Source organism: Echiichthys vipera, assembly GCF_963691815.1.
Source record: "Echiichthys vipera genome assembly, chromosome: 8".
Classification (NCBI taxonomy): Eukaryota; Metazoa; Chordata; class Actinopteri; order Perciformes; family Trachinidae; genus Echiichthys; species Echiichthys vipera.
Window position 1 is genome coordinate 11,979,832 of NC_139833.1, and position 20,939 is coordinate 12,000,770.

At 41.3% G+C, this 20,939-nt stretch overlaps 2 protein-coding genes across 3 annotated transcripts; both read right to left on the bottom strand.

Moving 5' to 3' along the window:
* Positions 1–423: 423 nt before the first annotated feature.
* Positions 424–5,576, bottom strand: LOC310951004 (uncharacterized protein). Its single transcript, XM_083919064.1, has 11 exons — positions 5,504–5,576; positions 5,282–5,351; positions 5,065–5,122; positions 4,612–4,722; positions 4,298–4,441; positions 3,229–3,325; positions 3,003–3,055; positions 1,736–1,852; positions 1,487–1,509; positions 1,277–1,382; positions 424–1,061 (listed from the first exon to the last, which is right to left on the bottom strand). Exons 2-11 carry the CDS (start codon positions 5,348–5,350, stop codon positions 790–792), a joined length of 1,050 nt encoding a protein of 349 aa, XP_083775190.1. The 5' UTR covers position 5,351; positions 5,504–5,576; the 3' UTR covers positions 424–789.
* Positions 5,577–9,818: 4,242 nt separating this feature from the next.
* Positions 9,819–20,929, bottom strand: iffo1b (intermediate filament family orphan 1b). Of its 2 annotated transcripts, none has more exons than XM_083918228.1 (9): positions 19,781–20,929; positions 16,464–16,524; positions 15,438–15,533; positions 14,771–14,911; positions 14,423–14,607; positions 14,173–14,299; positions 12,568–12,657; positions 12,223–12,353; positions 9,819–11,456 (listed from the first exon to the last, which is right to left on the bottom strand). In XM_083918228.1, the coding sequence occupies exons 1-9, from the start codon at positions 20,755–20,757 to the stop codon at positions 11,357–11,359; spliced, it is 1,908 nt and encodes a 635-aa protein (XP_083774354.1). In that variant the 5' UTR covers positions 20,758–20,929; the 3' UTR covers positions 9,819–11,356. The 2 variants fall into 2 exon arrangements, with proteins under 2 accessions (XP_083774354.1, XP_083774353.1); XM_083918227.1 differs by having other exon boundaries at positions 12,568–12,660.
* Positions 20,930–20,939: the final 10 nt, after the last annotated feature.

Below are 20,939 nucleotides of genomic sequence, written 5' to 3' on the forward strand. Positions count from 1 at the left end.
ACATCTCTCGTTGCTTTGGACATTAAGGACAAACTCGGGCAAACGTTGCTTGGACCACGCTGACGACCACAGAAAACATTCAAGATGGATCCAGTTTTCTGGGAGGAAACGTGATTGTTTGACATTTGCAACGTTCAGATGAGAAAAGTGGAGGAAACCAGAGAGAGAAAGAATCTGAAAGACACTGAAAATAGTGAATTCTGCAGTGTGACACCGTAATGGTTATGCATGAGTTTAACTGTGCATTTGTTTGCTTTACGGTGGTACTGTATGTACTATTGTACACAAAAGTGATTTCACATCTTTACATTTATACGTGTATATATAAATAGACTTTATTCAAAACGTACATATCAAAAGTGAATCTTTTTTAAACGTACCTGTATTTCCACTTAGTTTTCTTATTCAAAATAAAATGTTATTGTGTAAAAATGCCTAATACTTATGATAAACATTAAACATTAAGGATATATTATTTTAGAGAAAGCTGGCAGAGCTTATTAAAGGGTATTTACATATTTAAAAGTATAACTTACAAAGGAGATCACCCGCCAGCTGGTGTTCCCAGAGTTAAAGTTTCTGTTGTGCACTGACAAGTTTTCCCAGAATCTGCAGATTACAATGTCTCTGCAGAACACTGAATCCAGACGGAGATGTCTCTGCTCCACATTCATCTGTGGGTTCACAGTTTTACAGTTCCTTTCTTTAAAAGAATGTGTTATGGATCATCTGGCATCCAGCCAGCAGTTGTAACCACCAACACAAATCTTCTGGGATTTTTATGATACATTATAGCACCTCCTCTTTGGACACATGGCAGTCTTTCCCCTGCTCCTGAGAGGGAAAGAAAATGCTGTGAAACTCTCCACTCCTCTCCTCCTCAGAGAGATGAATACTGGGAGAGGATGTGGGATGAAACACAGGACAGTCTCTCTCTTCCTCTTCTTCGCTAATCACTCTCTCTGCCGTCTTCCCACATTCAATTGTTGGACCAACTTGGCCTGTAAACTGACTGAGCAAGCTAAAGATGACCGTCCCCGGATTGTGGACATGGACTGGACCTACAGAGACCGAAACAGGCAAAGAATGCACTTAAAGTAATGTTTTAATTGGTCCGTAGAAGCACATTAACATTAAGGTTACAGAGCAGGACAACTAAGAGCAACTCAGAATCATAACAGTAACACAGCTGCATCTTCTACATTTCATTTTCTTAATGACTCTACAAAGTGAGCCAAGTGTTTAAAATGAAAGTCTTCAGTTCACTCATCAGTACCATGATTGGCTGCTGAAAGGCCCGGTGGCTGCTGCTTTGCACTGAGTGAATCTCTGGGGAACTGAGGAGTTGAGTCCTTTGGCTTGTGAGGCACATCTGCAGCTCCCTGAAGAAGAACATGTCCATCAGTTTCGGGCAAACAAAAGAGAAAATATGCCAAATATGAAGGAAAGTACTTGATAGAAGGAAGTTTTGAAATTAGCTACTTACCTCATTGCACAACTTTACAATAGCTGGAAAACAGATAAAACATATTAATAGTCAGTTCTTCACTAGTGTCCACCAATGATGAATCAACATGTAAATGACTTACAAAGATAATGACAAATTTGAATCACAGTCATTTCCAAAGGCTTTCAGCAAATGATTGTTGGGGTGTGATTAAAAAGTTCCATGGTTCGATTGATTAAGCCAAGACACCCGACACTGAAGCTGTCCTGGATGTAAAAACCATCTAACCTTGTTTGAAACATGTTTCATCTCCAAGGCGACGAACGGAGAACAGGATCACAAGGACCACGATTCCAATGGCAACCATTGGACACAAAATGGCTGCCAGCTGACTGTTCGTGTTGTCTGAAAGAAAGAAACAAGAGTCTTCAGCCATGCTAGCGTATCTGTGAGAAGTTTTAGCTAAACGTTCTCCCCTCACTGACAGTGCTAACATACAGAGGTGAAGCAGATAATATTTAGTTTAGCGTGTTAGCATGTTAACGATTACTAATCCTAACTTATCACAAAGTACAGCTGATGCTAATGTTATTAGTTTTCAATGTATTCCGTCATAACCTGACGCCGCCAGATAGATTAATTCGCATTTTCTCAGCATATACATCTGGAAACTCTCGTTTGAAGATCTTTTGAGAAGGGGCAAAAATACTGGTTGCTGACTGGATAAACATTCTATCTATCACCACCTCTGTTGATGATAGACGAGTCAAATAAACCAATCAGATCAACAAAGCTTGATGTACTAACAGCGTCGAGGCAAAGCTCAGAAAGTAGACAACATGTTGGTAAAGGATGTTTGCTGTTTGTGTAATGAAAATTTACAGATAAAAGGCACAATATCAGGTGCTCGGTCCATATGCCAGCAGAAGGATCCAAGAGAAGAAAGCGTTAGCGAGCGGCTAACAGAGTTAGGGCTACCGCTGTCTGAAAATGTGTCTATAGACCTTATCTATAGATCAGATTTGCATGCGTTGCATCACATTTAAACCCGCCTCAAAACCAACACTGATTGGACGTTCGCTTGGCAAACAGCTCCAAATTTTCTCTGTGGTACATTCCAGACCGATCTGCAAGTAAAATACAAGGTCAGAGGATTACCAATGTCAGTAAGATTCATCATCTTGGAACCAACAATATTTGTACAAAACCTTGCGTAAAAACTTTGACTTGCTGGTGGCGGGAAGCGTTGAGGAACCACTGATGTCTCTAGGATTTATTGTCTGGGCACCATGGATGTATGTAGACTACCAAATTCCACAGCAAATTCATCCAATAACTTGTCCAGATGTAAACTTAAAAACAAAAATATAAATAGGCTGGTCCCCCTAAAGGAACAATTAGGGGATCACCAAAGACAGTAGGATTCATCCTCTGGGGATCGTGAATGTCTGCACAAACTTTCATGTCAATCCATCACGAGGTAATTCAGTCTGGAATGGATGTCTGTTCCCCAAAATGATAGAAATCAGCTGAAATATTGTTTTCTCACACTCACCTCCTTTCAGATGTGTGCCATTTCCTGCCGTTGGGACAGCCTGAGCGACACACCTGTGTGACAAAAGCGTGAAATGTTGAATATCTCAAATATGTGTCCCCATGAACAAAGACTAAAATAATCTCTGTGTGATACACTGTAACTGTGCCGTGTGACTCTAGAGCTTTAAAACTCCACTCAGTGAGGAATTTATTATGTACTGTATCTAAGGAAATCCACCACTTACTTGGGAAAATGGCAGGGTTTTGCGGAAGTGCTGCTATGTCCTGAGGAAGCTGAGGAAGGCGTGTGTTTATCTTTGCTCGAAGTAACCGCAGCTGCTTCTGGAGAACAAAAAAAAAAAGAGGTTGGTTTCTGATTTCAGAGGACCAACACAGGACCAAACAAAATCCACAGATATACATGAGAAGAGTCTACAGGTGTGTGAGATAGAGCGTGTCGATCTATTAGTTGATGTGATGATGGGCTATACCTCCTCACATCATGTCATGGACAGTTACTTTTTTTAGATGCAATCCAAGCAGCATGTACAGTAAGAGGTTGAACATCACTCCTCATTGCCATCCTCTGCTATGAGGAACTGGTACGTAAGAATTTCTATTTTGTGACTCTTTGTTTTGTTTCCACATTAACTGAATTCCCTAAATTAGACCAAATACCATTATTGTTGTTGGATAACAATCGTATCTTTGTAGCATCCTGGTGGTCTGCAGGGGTTGAGACTCTGGCCATGATCTGCACTTCGGTCAGCATTTGTTGCGTGTCATAACAACCCCCATTTCCTGTCATCTCCCTACTGTCAACTAAAAATAAAAAAAATGAAAAATATCCCACCAAAAACAGAGACTTTAATAAAAAGTCATATTTTTAAAGCAATTAATGTAAAAACAGTCTTTGTTCCGGCCTGATTGAAAGGCATTTATGACATTATGTAAAGAGTTTTTGTGAAGGTTAGTTCTATCTATCTATTTTTGTACTTGTTTATTTCTCAGCAATGTTTAAGATGTCCATGGCTCTGTGACCTTTGTATCAAAATGAGTACAACTTGAATATATTTCCAGCTATACTTATTTTGTGTTTACCTAAGTAGCACTATTAGTAGTAATGGCGTATTTTCACACTATAGTATCAGTATTCAAAGTAAAGGATTTGAATTTGGGTGTAAATGACTTTTGTAAAGCCTTCAGTATCATTATTGGTCATTCTCATACAGTCAGCAAAAACTATAACGTGTGTATCATGAGGCCCCCTGCTGGTTCAGACAGAATTTTAAGTCTGCACTGCTCAGTATTTACCAGTCGTAGTTGTTTCCTGGATCTTGACACAGTATTTGCAGTGTTTTGTTAATGTGACCAAGCCAGTGCATCTGAAACCCTCCTCACAGTCGCACTTCACATCTGATGTGCCGGTGCAGTTCTGAACCACCTTCATATGAAAAGCTGAGGAAATAGAGGAGATTTTTATCACAGAAAAATGATTATTTCCAGAAATGCAAATAGATTAATATTTTCTATGTTTATTATAGAAACGCAAAGGTCACTCTGGTATCACCATCATCGGGGATGGATGAAACTGTTAAGTTGGTAGAAATTACTCATAGTTTCATTACCTGGCGTGCAGTCTCTGTAGCAAAGATGGCAGCTGTCTTCACGGTTCAACTCAGTTGTGAAGCTTCCAGGAGGACAGGACTCACACTCAGTGCAAGACTTCTGATACTTACCTGACAGAACAGAAAGACACAAATGAGAACAACCGGATGAGATGAAGAGCAGAGAGAGGCTGCTCGCCCAGAGCGCATATTAATGAAGGATGTGGTCATATAGCGCAAATTCAGTGTGCATGTGTAATTTTTCATCCAGACAAACAGAGAGACGTGCAAAAACAAGACAGCAACAGACAGAGAGAAATGATAGATACGGCATGGCTCAGTGCTTTACAGTAATTTCTTAAATATGAATCATCGCTGATTCATTCATTAGAAACAGTGAGTCAAAGCTAAATGAGGAACAGACAGAAAAACAGATACAGAAATAGTAAACGCTCACACCAGACATCGTCTTACCTGCAGGGCACATTTTACACATCCTGTCTCCCATAGTGTAATAATGGGTCCCATCAGTCTGTTAACACATTAACACAATTAGATACAAACCTCTACACTCCTGATTCACGTGCTACAGTTGGTAGCTATTTCTTTAACTTGAAAAGCAAACAACACTATTTTCTTTTTAGAATAAAGGCTATTTAGGCAGATACACTGTAGAGGATGACATTATTACCATGGGAGAGGTGAGCACCAGCTGTGCAGAAAACATCAGGAGAATCACAAAACATTGCACAAGTCCCATCCTATCAGAAAAAGTGTAGAAAATGTTTAATAAAAATGTCAGGTGTCAAGTGGTCAGCATGTTCTGAAGAGTTTAGTGCACCAACACAGTTTCTCATATCATTAAAAAGCTTTGACAGTAAAATATGAAAATTTCACCCAAAAAGATTTTTACCTTTAGTATGATGCGTCTTTTGTTCTTCTATTGTTTTGTTAACTTCCTCAAGGTGACTGTGTCTCTCTTTCTTTCTCTCTGTCCTCTCACTCACTCTACCCATCCTGTGTCACTGTTTCCTTACCTGCTGACATCTTCCTGTCTCCCCCGCCCACTGAGCTCTACCAGTGTGCCGCTGTCCTGTTTACACGTTCAGCTCTCACACACAGACCCATCCGCACTCTGACTAAAGTTTCATCAAAGCCTCATCACTTTCCATTCAAACTGTAAGTTCTGACGGAGAACGTATCAAAGAGCTGTTATCTGTGCAGTTAACGTGTGTCAACAACATGATGGAAGATCATTTTTAGTGACGGATACAATTTCATTTCTGATTTGAAGTCAGTATATTTTTAATCATATGTGAAATTACTCAGATTTCCTACACAATGTTATAAGTGCTTATCCGTTCTCTTTAAAGCTTAATTAGTGGACTCTGAATCTCAGTTAAAAGGCCAATTCTCTCTCTCTCACACAGGCTCACTTATTCTTTATTGTATCTATTTATACATACATACATACATTCATACTGTTTGGAGAAGTATTGTAATCCTTCCACTCTCTCTCTCTCTCTGTCTCTCAAGGCGGGAGAAACAGACGTTTACATTGCCAAAGCAAGTGAGAAGAAAATAAAACAAAAATGTAAATACAATAAGTAAAGATCTACTATAAGATAAAAACAGAGCTGAGCAAGAATGGAGTTGAATATATCAATGAAAATAGGTCAAGTTTTGAAATATAAACAGAACATGTTGTGTATTTTCTCCTAAAATGATATCTAAATAGATGTATATATATATATATATATAGCCAATCCCAGCTGACATCGATCCTAGCTGACATCGGGCGTGAGGCGGGGTACACCCTTACCCTTATATACAGGACACCAGTCCATCACAGGGCACATACATTGATAGATAGATGAACAGAGACAGACAACCATTCACACCTAAGGGCAATTTAGAGTCACCAATTAACCTAACACGAGCATGTCTTTGGACTGTGGGAGGAAACCGGAGAACCCGAAGAAAACCCACACAGACACGGGGAGAACATGCAAACTCCACACAGAAGGAGGATTCAAACCAGGAACCCTCTCGCTGTGAGGCAACAGTGCTATCCACCACACCACTGTGTTGCCTCCAAAGTATATAAAGATTGTTATATTTTTATTTTATATATTTTATTCTTTGATCCAAAGATGCAAACTGTGATTGGTCTTTGACTTACCTTAAGACTACCAGACACAGAATAATTATGTGTGTACTAGCTAAAATAAGAATAAAAATGTTAGGGCTAACGTTAAATGTCACAATCAAAACTGTTTGTGTGATACATTTGACACAGTACAAAGAGTAGCAAAGAGACTACTGTATCTTGTTTTTTATATGTTCTTATTTTAGAACGGCCTTACAAGATATTCAGTTTTCAAAGCCAGACTGACCCTGCTTTTCTTTCCTTTCTTTTTGCCCAGCCGCCCTCAATACATGTCTGCGTGGTGACTATAGAAGAGCAGCCTCGGACGCTGTCATGGCACTTCCATGACTGTGCTGACGCCAGGCCAGATGTGATCAAAAACAACTAGGGGGCTGCCATAAGTGATGGACACAAAAGTCGACTGTAGAAGGAGAAGTGGTGGAGGTCAGATGAAAAAAAATGTCGTTACCACAGTTACCATTTCACAATGTGGCTTTTGTGTGAGCATCTCTTTCCAAAACAGTGTCCTCACAGTTCAGTCAACGCTTGCTTCTGTAGACTGTTGATGATTAACCAGATTATCCGGAACATTGTTTCTGGAAAGAGATGCTGCTGTTGGGTTTGTTTAAATGTCATTACAATTTAAACCTATAAACCCAACAAACAAAACTCATGTAAGCGGATGCTGGTGGACATCAAAGGCTGAACGGAAACACATGGTGGGTTTACCAAGAAAAAATCACACATGACCTTGTTGTTCAGTTGCATCTTTTATTCATTCAGTCTCTCTTGACATCACATACTGTAGCTCTGCAGTGAAGCTTTTAGCCTAAATTACATTCTTGGTGTTTAAAGCTGCACCGTCACACATCTCAAAACTCTGGATTATCAATGATTTGTTTTATGACCATAGACTGTATAAAAAATGGACGTAGCCTCTACGTCGAGGTCCGTTCTCTCAACTTGATTTAATCGTACTCGCCATCTTGTCAGACTTTGACTCCACCTCATTTCCTCTTACCAAAAAAGGGCATTGATGTGACGTTGAGGGGAGGGAGATACGTCCATCTGGCTGACGTTTACCTCTCAGGAGAAGTGAGGGCCAGCGGCTAGCTGTAACTCAAGAGGCTGTGCCCCTTATTCGTCATTAACTTTAACCTCCAATAAAATGGAAAAATAGCCTGGTACAAAAAAATTCACCCCCCTCAGTGTTGTCATGGAGATATGACGTTAACATACAGCCTATAATGTTTTTTTGTACCAGGCCTTAAATAGGTTTAATTGAGTTGTGAAAAACGGCCTAATTAACAATGAGAAACTACTCCATTATGAAACCTGCCCCTAGTGGCCACTCGGCGAACTGCGGTTTTTGGCACTTCCTTATTGGATCAATCAGTAGTAAGTGAAGCCATAGCGTCTGGATCCTCCCCTGAGGGCTGGCTACAGTACAGGTCATAAATCCCGCCCCCTCTGTTTTAGCAGATGGACCATGGGCAGAACAGAAGTCCACTTAAAATATTACCCAAAGATCGTTTCTGTCATTGTAGGTGCACGCTGATGATCTTTCAATTCAAGTTTGGCTTTAATTTGTTGCTATAAAAAGGGGGCGTGACATCATGATTGACAGCTGTGATTGTGTTGTTATTAGTCGGGCAGCCTCGATATTAGGGATCAACCCCGCGATCATTACATCACAGACTCTGGCTCCCTATGACGTAACCAGCGCAAGATGGCAATGCCTGTATCCGCGACATTTTGGCTTCATGTTTGTACAGAGGGAGGAAGTGGAGTCAAGTCGTCCATTTTATATACACTTTATGGAAAGAAGTGACCAAAAAAACACCCTTTTGTGTCATTAACCGCCAGCATTTCCATTAAAAAACTAAATAAAAAATGGGGTAATGTTATTATTATTATAAGCTTCTTTCCAGGTGTGTGACTGTGGACATTCTTCGTTTGCAGCCTTTGAACACAAGTATATATTCAAAGCTATATTTCCTTTACACATATAATATCAAAGCCATCAGTACAGTCATTTCGCTAAAGCACTTGCATTTCAGTAGTTCTGCTTTTTGTTTTAACTTGAGTAATTTTTAAATTGACTTTATTTGGCAGCCACATACACTCATAAAGAAAAAAGGTACCAATGGGAAAAGGAACTCCATTGTCATTTGATTTAAATATTTACAACTTTTGAAGTGACTGTCAAAAAAAGAGACAGCCCAGTCTCAAATGCTTAACATAGAGACAACGTCAAATTGGACTGGTTATGTTTCCTTCTTCATGTACATTTGCTCCAGTAAAAGTCTTTTTAAAAACACTCAGGACACAGGCGTGACACCCAAAGAACATACACACTGGCACATGCATACATAGAGACTCACTCAGTGTGTGGAAGTAAAACTATACAAAGGGAAATGGCGTGTTTATGTCTCACACATCTCTGACATCCTCCTTCTGTATTCAAACAGTAGTGTGATTTAGCATTCAGCTGATTCCAACGGCCTCTCATGCAGAAGTTTATACAAGCTTCAAATCTGTCCTCCTATTGTCTTTGCTGTTGACACAAAGTGTTGAAGTGTGAGCTGCGTTAGAAGCAGAAGAAGTATTTCACCTGGTACAACCACACAGAGTAAAACTACAGCGAGGACTATATTACAGTGTCTGATAATAGAGCAGTGATGATAGTGGGGTGTTCCCCTGACAGTATGCTAATATATGTTTTACTGAAGCAGTGTTTCTGCGTTAAAGTTCATGGTTAAATGTACCCAGAAATGAGGTATGTGTTCGTGTTAATTCATTATTCTAGTACCCCGCCTGCAACATGTAAGATGGAGATGATGAGATTTGAATAGAAGAAATATAGTTTTCTATTTCCAGCGTGTCAACATTTTTACATTACAGGTTTTACAATAGTGCTGATTGTTTCTTATACATTTTTGCTCTGCTCTTACTTTCTATGTGCAAACAGGCTCAAAAATAGGTTTAGTTATATACATCAAGCACCGTGGTGAAATAGCTTCGGCAGCTTATTTAGTTTTTGATTTTTTTTTTTGAACAGCAATTTTCCTGTTGATTCACAATCTGACCATTTTATTTTGGCACTCAACGGCTCACTTACATTATTTTGTTTTCCTTTTAAAGTGGTTCTGCTCAACCATGCAGCTCTGCTCAAACAACACAGGACCTGACTCCGATCGAAGCGTTACTGCTGAAAATAAAAGTAATTCGTAACCGCTACTACGTGACACTCGGGTGTCAGTGCATTCTATCACATGGAGCAGATTTAAAACTGCAAAACAAACATGACTCCCTTTGACACTGACAACATCCTTGGCTTCTGTTTCTTATAAAGCACCATTAACAGTTTGTATCTGTGATGTTCAATGCATTTTAGATGTTTTCTTTGTGGTGAAATGTTTTAAATTACCCTGTTGGTGTTATTTTCCACATTCATTTGCAACATTTACCACTGACAAATTGATTGGCTTTTCTAGGATAGATTCAGTGTATGAGGGATGTCATTTTGATATTTTTTTCCTAAGTCTGACACCAAAATGATGCTTGCTGATAATGTTGTAAGTGCTCTTGAAATAGTGAAATGTTGTGTCAGGATGATACATTTATTTGTAGATTTAATGCAAACATTTGCCTCTAGGTGAGCCAGGGAATCCAAAGTAAATCAACAATGGAGAACATTGTTTTTCAGAGTGGATTTCTCCTATAACAGTTAGATTCAGGTGATTTGCAGCAGATAACTAAGTGAATTGGAATTATGACGGATCACAAAAACTTTCCTTTTTACGGTTTTCAGGATTGTATCTAATTCATGTTGGTATTCAGAGACAACTCTGCTGCTCCACAGCTAATGTTTTCTTCCACTTAATGTTTTGCTTATTTTTTTTATAATTATTCCACTTTTTGCTAAATAAAGCACAGATGTTTTGTTTTATTTATAACTTTACCTGTGGAAAGCAAGCCCTGAATCTGCAGCTGCAAGGCAGTAAAATGCTGAATCATGACATCTTATTAGACTTTCTGGACTCGTCATTATCAATATCACTCAGAAATACACTCCAGGACAAGACTCAAACTACCCCGCTCCCTGTTTGTTTGGTGATAGAAGGAATTACAGGCCTGTAAATTTGTCTGGAGTGGACTTTTTGAAGTGACCTTCATCTGATGACAACATGTATTAATCATGCTATGGTTCCCTATAACCCACAGCACAGCACAGCAAGGACATCAGCCCGTTTACTTGCGATGAATTCAGGATCCTAAACAGACAGTCCAAACTACGGCTGTCAAACACAAGATGACAAGGTCCAGCTATGAGACGACCTCTCCCCTCTGCAGGGAAGTGACTTCTACATTAAGCAGTAATGACAAAAATCCAACTCTGCTACTCAATAACAGTTTCAGTGCTAAAAAAGTCTCCTCAGACCAAAGCGTGGACAGCAGGAAGAATTGACAACATGACTCCGTAAATGAAGAGGTTCCTATGTAAACATGGTGTTGCCATAGTTACAGGTGCGTATTGCGTCGTTGTGGTACTGAAGCCAGATGCAGTGGAGGTAACGTGACCACAGCCCCCGTTACTGCCAGAATGAGGAAGTGTCAAGATCTCCCAGCTCTCGAGGAAGAAGGCGGAGATGATGAAGACCTGCCGTTTTCTCTCTGGTCACTGTCGTCAGTGGACGCAGGCGCCGCAGGGTTACTGTGATAGAAACATGAAGAAATGCAACAGATTCTTCATGTAGCACTCTTAATTTATTGTTTTATGTGGTACTGGACAAAGAACAAAACACTTTAACTATTTTATATTTTCCTAGAAGGAAAGGGATATATATTGGAAATTCTTATGCAAGTTTCTGCGAATACTATTTAATTTGGTATAAACACAGAAACAGAGATCAGTGAACTGACTGAAACTCACAATCATCTTAACATGCAAAGATTTAAAATTTGTTCATAGGCAAGCTTACCATTCAGGATGTACTAAGAATAAAGTTTTCAATAATAAATAAAAACACTCTTGGGTTTAAATGGAGAAATTACTTTAATTAAATTCCACTGAAAATCAATTCCTTTGAACGTAACGTTCTGATCCTTGCGTGTTGCGTTCATTTTGCACTAAAGTTCTTAATGAAATGAAAAAATAACACACTATGTGGTTGTAGGCAGATGTAAGTGTTTATTGTTGTATTTGATGTGTTTCTTAGAAAAACTATAACTCCTCATGTGGGAACCCATACGTGGAGGCTGGTATATAAGCAGAAAGTAAAACAGAGCTGTATTTATATAAAACATGTCTTTATAGGTGAAGTTATAACTGTTGACAAATACTGTGCATTTATAAACACTTCGAAATGTCCTCATAGCTGCATACATCTACATTACATTGTGCTACAGACAAACTTTGACACTTAAGGAGCTGTAAAATGAAGCGTTACAGGACTGGCAGACACATGAGTGTGTGTTACCTGTCTCCACTCTGAGTGATGAGTCTCCTGCAGGTCTCCATCTGAACGTCGAGGCCTCTCTTCATCGAGCACATCTCCATGTACTCGTGGAGGTGTCGGTTCATGTCGCTCTTTGCTGTGGCCAGTTCCAGCTGGAGTCAGAAAACAGAACAAGCAGTCAGATATATAACAGATGTTAAATTAGGTTTGTTTACTGCACAACTGTGAGGTGTTGGCTACGCACAGATAGAAAAAAATAAACAACACTGAGCAAAGAGAGAACGACAAATCAGGCAACATGCTGTATATAAACAGGGAAAACACTGAACATATTTGAAATGTTAAAATATGAAGCAAGAGTCTGACCTCAATCTGGTCAATTGTCTCTTGGTATTCCTTCTCTCGGGACTTGAAAAGACATTCAGTGTCGTTAATCACCTTTTCCAGACAGTCCTCCTGCTAAAGAGAAGAGGAGAGAGATTGTGGGTATGTTTGTGGTCAGTATCTGGATATGCATGTGATAAAATGTGGTAACGCTTAGCAGTAAACGTGTGATTGTGTGCTTATCATCACACAATCAGAAAGTGAGGTTACGCGACTATTAAAGCACAGCCCGGCTTAATGCTCCCATCAGCTCACATTTCATGGACTAATGCAGCTCCTCCCTTCAGAGAGAGAGAGCAGATTGCTCAAATACCACACAGCCGGTAGATGAAAACAAATACCTTCTGTACATGCATTTATTGGAAACAAACACACAGTACACCAATACAGACCAGACACTGCATCTGTCTGAGTATTTGTGTGCAGCGTTTTGTCCTGAAACGGCCCTTCCACAGCAGAGCAGCGAAGGTCAGTGCACCTGAGACAAAACTGCATCGACCAACATGACATAATGCTGCTCTGAACATCAACTCCACATCAGAACTTTTAAAGCTTCCTTGAAATATGAACCAACAATATCAGGACACATGCAGTAGCCTGAAGGATGACAAGTCAAAAAAGGTGCAGGTCCTGATCACACACACAAACTAGTTTCCCTTTGCCCTTTGTCCAGAGACGGTAAAAAGCAAATGCATTAGTTGCTTTTATAAAAGTAATTTAAACACATGGTGTGAATGTCTCTGGCCTCTTTTTGAAGGGCTGCCCTCTTTTATTCAATTAGTCGATTAATTGGTCTAATTGGTCAGTGTAAATACATATTTTGTTACTATTTTTCATTTTGTATCAGAAGAAAAATCTTATCAGTAAACGGTTGAAATGAAGCTTGTGTCAAATACAGTTATGCTTGGACTCTACCCACAGCGCAATGTGACGTCAGAGTGACATATTTCCGATGTCATTTTTGGATGTCCAGTTTCGGCCCACTGAATAGACTGTTTTGTAACATCAGGCGACGTTTTTTTCCGACGTTTACCAAATGTCGAATGTTGATGTCCGTGGGACCTCCGTGTTAGGATTATTTATAGTCCAAATGTGGTCCTTTTAACATCAAATTCAGACTAATTTTAGACTACTTCTATGACAATAATAATAACATGGCACTTTTCTGGGGTTACAGACCTTATAGCCGCCATTTAGCGCCTACGGCCCCTCCAACTACCACGTCAGGGTAAGGGGTGAAGTGTCTTGCCTTGGACCTAGTTTGGACGTTGACCAGAATTGGTCATGGACCGACAGATCCAATATAGATAGGATTTGCACGTCTATCCGATGTCCAATGTTTAGTGGGCATAGTTTTAAGTAGGCATTGATAAGTTATAGGGAAACGGGAAACACCAGGGAGTTATTATCAGTGAATCATCGACAAAAAATGACCACAGAGCTGAATCAACATCACTCGGAACTTGGATTGCATTGCATTGTCTTGGTGTCGCCATTGTTTTGTTCCCCTGTAATTAGGTCTAGGTCCATTCCTTAAAACCAGCACTCAGAGATCTATTTGAAATGAGTCGTGTGACCACAGCCTACCTCTCCTGGTGGGTGGGTGGGGTCAGGAGGCAGAGTGCATCCTGGGAAGTCCTCCCAAAGCAGCAGCGTTTCCTCAGTCTCCTCCCAGGCCAGACTGTCGCAATCGTCCTCAAACTCACATTCACGCCTAAAATAAATGCACAAATGCCCACACGCACACACACACACACATTGAAATGTAATTAGTGGAAGTGCAGGACTGAAAGACAGTGAGATAATACTCATCATATTTCAAGGTCAAACCACTCACAGTTGGTTCAGCATCCTCTGCATCTCCTCATTTATCTGATTGGCTGATGAGCCACAGTGCTCTTCGTCTTTGGCAACGCCACCATCACTTTCAGAGGTGCTAACAGGTTCATCACACTCGCTCCCATTGAAGGACAGAGGAGTTTGTTTCCGGCGGCAGTTTAGGGATGATTGGTTGTTGGGAACCTGCAGAGAAAAAAAATCAGGATACAGACCTCCATTCTCAATAAACAAGACAAATCTTCACAGGAAGTGACTCAGTGGATATGATAACACATGAAAAGATGGGACAAATAAAAGGAACCACGGATGAGAATATCAACCGGTCAGACTCCTCCAGTCCTGGTACCTGGTACATCTGGATCACATCTTCACAGTTTCTCTGCTGAGCTACGTCACAGAGACGAGCGGTGATGTCGATTCTGCGGCAGATATCCATGTCCACCTTCATGGCTTTCTCCTGGATCTTAGTGTCCAAGTCTGTAAAGTTCTACAGAGCGGATGAAGGAAACAAAATAAGACGGAGGAAAGGAAAACTTACTTGAGAAAATATGTGTCTACTGCTGTAAATTAGTGAATTACTAATACTTTATTCAGTAGATGATTAATAAGCAGTTAATGAGACAAACTTTTGGGTTGCCCCGTTGTAAAACACCTCTGTCTCCTTTATATGCTCCTCCAGCATAACCGTGACAGAAACACACGTCTCTATTTGATAATAATGCAGGTATACATCTTTGAAATCTCTAAAGTTGTCAGTAAATTAACGGGGGACCAGATTCTCTGCAGCCAGGCGATAAGTGATCAAATGGTCTAATGGTGAGGTTTTCCTCATAAATTAAAGGACTAAATGAAAAGTTTCAGATGTTCTTATTAATGTCTTATTACTAATGTCATGTATAAGTAAATGGTTCACTGTCACTAAAAATGAGAGTTTTGTTTCAGATGTCACGTGATTACTACTAACGTGAGTGTGAATGGCTGCCATGTGACTGTATGGGTTGTACTGCGCTCACATTGCTCATGAGCCCTTTGAAGAGAACCAGCTCTGACTTCAGCTGCTGAACTCTGAGAGCCAGCTCGTCCTGACAGCCTTCACTCTCCTGCAGGTCCTGCACGCAGAAAGGAAGCCATAAAGAACACACACGTAGAAGTACAAACGCTCCCACACCCACATGCCCTGCCGCATCTCTTAACTGGAAATTACAGGTTACGTTATGCAAGCAGAGGTCACAAAAACAAAACAATATCTGCAAAGTGCACAAAGACATTGTAAACCCTGAATGCATCATGACTTCTGGGGAGCCCTGGCTTTGTCTAATGGCATCATAATTCTCTTTTCTCCCTGTTGACTTATTCATATGTGCTGCAATGTTGGTCAGGACCCTTTTCAGTCTCAAGTGGTGCTTTGCCGCTTGTGGTCTCTTGTTAATGTGGAGTTGAATGCTAAACTGGGTCAGGTACAGATTCCTGGCAATGTCCCACGTGCGTTCAAACACACAAGTGCATGTGTGCACGCACGCACACACTATCACACAGGAAATCAACCAACCATTGGGTTCTAAAAGACACAGCTGCAGGAAGCACAAATATGTCAATCAACTTCACAGCAGGTGACGCCCCATGCACACTAAAAAAAGACATTAGAAAAGCCTAAAAGTCCTCGGCACATCGGCCATGGATCAACTCCGACCTGCAGCCCTTTGCTACATGTCGCCCCCACTCTCTCTCTCCCATTTCCTGTCATCCTCCATCTGTACTATTAAAGGCATGAATGAGAGGGCAAAAAAAACAGAATTTCTATAACTTTTAAATGAGTAACCTTAATTAGTGAATGGGCAATGGTCAAAGAAAAAAAAAGAAATTGCAATTACAAAAGAGTGCAACAGCTTTGTATGAGTCAGGATTTGAACTGTGTAGTGGTCACACACATGCACACTCACACAGACAGACAGACACACACACACACACACACACGCGCACACACACACACACACTCACACAGACACACACACACACACACACACACACACACACATCACCTCTTGCAGGTCTGAAATTTTCTGTTGCAGATCCATCCTCATAGTGTATTCTTCTTCCCATCTAAGAGACACACAGATATAAAAAAGTAAACAATAATTGAATGTCTTGTGAATGAAGCAGAGAGCAAACAGACAGAACATACAGGCCAGGAGTTTCACATGTACACATGATCCATTTATGCATCTTCCAGACCCACGTTAAGGCAGGTATAAAGAGACCCATGATTGAACTACTTCAGGAGGTTGAAAAGTTAAACGGGCTTAGAGGGATCATAGTCAGATGTTATACAAGTTAAAGCGCATCTGTCTTGTCAAACCACAATTTCCTCCTGACACATAACGTCATGACAGCAGTGTCGATGCTGATCTAGAGGTGGAAATAACACTCTAGGTTATACAGCAATGTCCCAGCAATGATGAAGAAGGCCTCAAGCTAGTGAACATTGATGTGAGCAATGCTGGATGTAATTGGCTTTGCAAATGTCAACATATTTGTTAGACCTCAAAGATATAACATTTGTTATTGTGAGTAACACTGAATGTAAGCATAACTTTGCTTCTTTGCAAGTAAATCAACTAAAACCATCCTAAAACTTCAATTTTGGGATCAGTCAGAAGTCTCATAGTTTCATAGGAATGACGTAAGAGACTGGCTCTTGGGTGCTGGATTTTTAGATGCACAAATGGCAACTAGATTTCAATCTGGCTGAGTGCCTTTGGATCTGACAATACATTTGAAATGCAGTTTAGTTTAATCATATTAGGATACAAATCTTGATACAAGTTGAATGAAATGTTCTTATTCACTCACTGATGAATCACTTGTTTGATGAATTGTGTACTGCTATGGTGCAGCTTCTGGCCCATGGGTCTGAACTTTAATACATTTAAAAGCCTGAGCACGGATCCTGTATGCGATCTTAAGATTCAGTGACTTCATACAGCACACCTGCCCCATGCCACTGCAAAGTCTGTTTAGCCCTCTTATATAAATGCTGTTTTGAATGCAGACCGCTGCAGCACATCGAGATCTTTGGGGAATACTTAATTGGAAAGAAACTGAGTCATGAAACAGCGGTTGTTGTTGTCGTTGTTGAGGATCCTTGTTTGATCAGTAAGGTGAGAGAGAACAGAAAACAGAGAAGTGCTTCCCTCTGCAAGCCAAGCCCCCATCCAGCAGCTACAGCTTGCAGTGCATGCTGCATTGCAGATACAGTGTGGAGTGTGGAGAGGGGGGTGCGCAGTAGGAGAGAGGAGAGGCAGAGCGCACGAGAGAGGGAGAGGAAGCGTTCAGTGTGTGGGATGGTTTAGGGCTCACGTGAGAAAGACAACGTGAAAGTGTGGGGGGCAGAGTGAGGGGTGAGAGAGAGGGCAGTAAAGGGAGAGAAAGATCATTTGTCCTTGAATAAAAAAGCGAACATGAATGAATAAAAGAGGCGGAGAATGACAGAAATTGCAAAAAAAGGAGCAAAATGCACCAAAAGCTTCACAATAAATTAATTCATAGGGGAGTTTAGATGTGAAAATGACTCACAGGGACAACAAAAGTCACTACATTATGCGTTATTATTATTATTATTTCATCCTTCCTGCATCCTGGCTGTCCTGTTTTGTTTTTTTTCTAATTGTTTTTCCATTTCGGAAAGTTTCGGCATCTCTCTATGTTATTGTGATGATGTTGCTTCTTTTTCCTGCATTGTTTTCTTGTAACTTGATGTAAACGAGGGTTGCCCCTAAATGATCTCTTGAGTATAAATGAAGAAAGAATTAATTAACGGCTGTGAGTTTCACTTGGAGAAACGCGTTAATGTCTGCATTGTCCCGAGGTAAACTGATTCCTACAGTGAGCTCACAGAGGTAGAGAAACAGACTCAGGGTGTGTCAAGTCTCTACATACAATTAAATCACACCTCTTATGTCACACGCTCTGAGTCGGTGTCGTCCCTGTGCCGCGTTCACAAAGAACCCACTATACTGTGGTCAGCACCTCCTCCGTGAAGAACGCATGGCTGCTCATTTGGACATAATATGATGAGTGTGCTGTAACATGGGGGCCACTGTAGTTCACTCAGGACAGATAATCCTGTCACGTCATTCAAAGGAACGGGATTTAGCAGATGTGGGTTGTTTTCTCCAGTAATTTAAAAAAGGGAAAATCCACCCGAAAAAAAAGAGCTCACCCTGTTCTTCCAGTGATCTGCAAACACAGACAGCTGTCTCCCAAAATTAGAAATCGGAGCATCTCGATCTGAACTGGTGATGTCATCGGGTGACTGTGAACTAGTACACTGACGATGACTGAGTGATTATGAGTTTAGGTTTTAGATGTTACTTGATCCTAAAGGCAGCAACTAAGAGTTAAGTTCCTCTTCAATTAATGTGCAGACTATTTTCTTGATCAACAGATCTGTTGCTTTGTCTATAAGATAGCCACCACAGTTTCCCAGAGCTTTGTTTTGTTCCCAAACCCCAAAGTATTCGATCAGTCATCATGTTGAAAACAAAACAACAGCAAAAACAACTTACTTTTTTTTTAAATCGTGAACCAGTGACTGTTTGGCATTTTTGCTTTTAAACAATAATTTAAAACAATGAATCCATTTAAAAAATAACTGTGAAAATTGACTAATCATTTCAGCTCTAGATCCAACTTAAATAAAGCTAATAGCGAATCGCAAAATCTCCATATGACCCATTAAAGTCCATATGGGTGCTATTAAAGCATCAGAGGGTTTGTTTTCAACATTCACACGGGCCTAACTGGACCACCTCCAGGGTTTGTTGTTAGATCATCTTCATCATTACGGTCTTTCATCTGCAGACGCTTGTTCAGTGTCATCAAATAAATGCCTGCTGTATTTCCCTGATTATCCTCCTAATATTCCTGTAAACTAAGCCACCAGTGGGTGAGTCATCTCAGGAGATTTATCAGCTTTGAAGTGAACATTTGTGCAACAAACTGCTCTTCACACGTCCCTACTAAGCTTTTGACCTTCATTCTTCTTTATATTTAGCGATGTGTTAACATTTGTGGTGTATTTCTAGCTGCAGCACCTGCCTCTGTGGACAGACAAGAAGTGGATGCAGGGTCAGGCTGGAGCTGATGGATGGGAGAGGGTTTTGTGCTGACTCGGCTTTTGTTGGAGACAGCTGGTCTGCAGCTGCTTTACGGCTCTGCTCACTCCTCAAAGTAGAGCATTACACACACTCAAGAAACCTACTGTAAGACCTCTTGCTCAGTAGAAATCCCAATTGTGTAGGCCTGTTACAAGTGCAATAAAATGGTAATAATACATAAAAGGTTTCACTCCATTTACCTGCGTTTATACTCATCTCTCTCCCTCTTCACTTTGCCCAGGACATTGTACAGGGCTCTTATCTCAGGGGTGATGGTGTCAATCTGGACCCCGACTCCGTCAGGGTGCACCCAGGACACTCCTGGGCTGGTCAGACGCTCCGCACTAGGGCCAAACTTGCGGGTGTGGTTGTAGGACCAGATAGTGCCAGGGAGGAACCGTGGAGGAGGGTTGGTGGAGCTCCCCGGGCCTGCGCTGGTGCTGGAGAAAGTTTTAGAGCCAGAGCCGGGGGAGTCCACACAGGGAGAGGCCTGGCTGATGGTGATGGCTGGGTTGCAGGTTGCATTTGTTTGGGTTGAACTGGAGTTGTCAGCGGCTGCAGGGTAGAAGGATGCTGTGGGTGGAGGTGTGAACAGTGTTGTAGGCCTCCTGGCTGAGTTGTTGGTGTTGTGGAAGGGGAGGGAGCCAGGCCTGAGCGGTATGGTCCCGACAAATCCGGTCTGCACACCTGCTTCCTGGGTCTGCTCCCTCCTCTCACAGCATCCACCCTGACAGCCCTTGTTGGCATCCAGCGCCTGTTGCAGCTGCTTCTCTAAAATCTTATTTCTGCGCTCCAATTCGTGCACTTTCGCCAAAAAGCATCTGAACCTCAGATTGAGAGTTTTGAGGACGCTGATGTTGGATCCCAGGTCGTTTCTGAGAGCCATAGCTGCGGGGGGATGCGGCACAGCGCGGTGCTGGAAGTGGCTGTGGCTGTGGTGGAGGTAAGGTGAGGTCTGTGAGGGTGCGGTGAAGTCAGGCCCCGGCCCGGGCTGCTCACCCAGCAGAAAGGACGTCGGGTCCGCTCCACCGAAAACAGCGTCGGACAGAAGGCCTGAGGGGGAGTCTGGGTGTCCGGGTGCTTGACTCTGCTGCGGATGCTGTTGGAGATGCGTGTTATCCCCCAACAAAGGATTCATGCTATGGTATGGAAAACTAAAGCGCTGCAGATCTGGCATGAACACGGACGGGAATTGTCTTGCTGCAACAGAATATAATGGATAAATAAGTAAAACGTACCAGAAAGACGTGCGCACAAAACGCCAGTGTTTCCTTGATTATATAACCGTCTCTAAATCAGCATCTTATCCTTAAAGCTGAGAGGTCTTAACGTCGGCTGATGGATCACTGCTCTTTAACC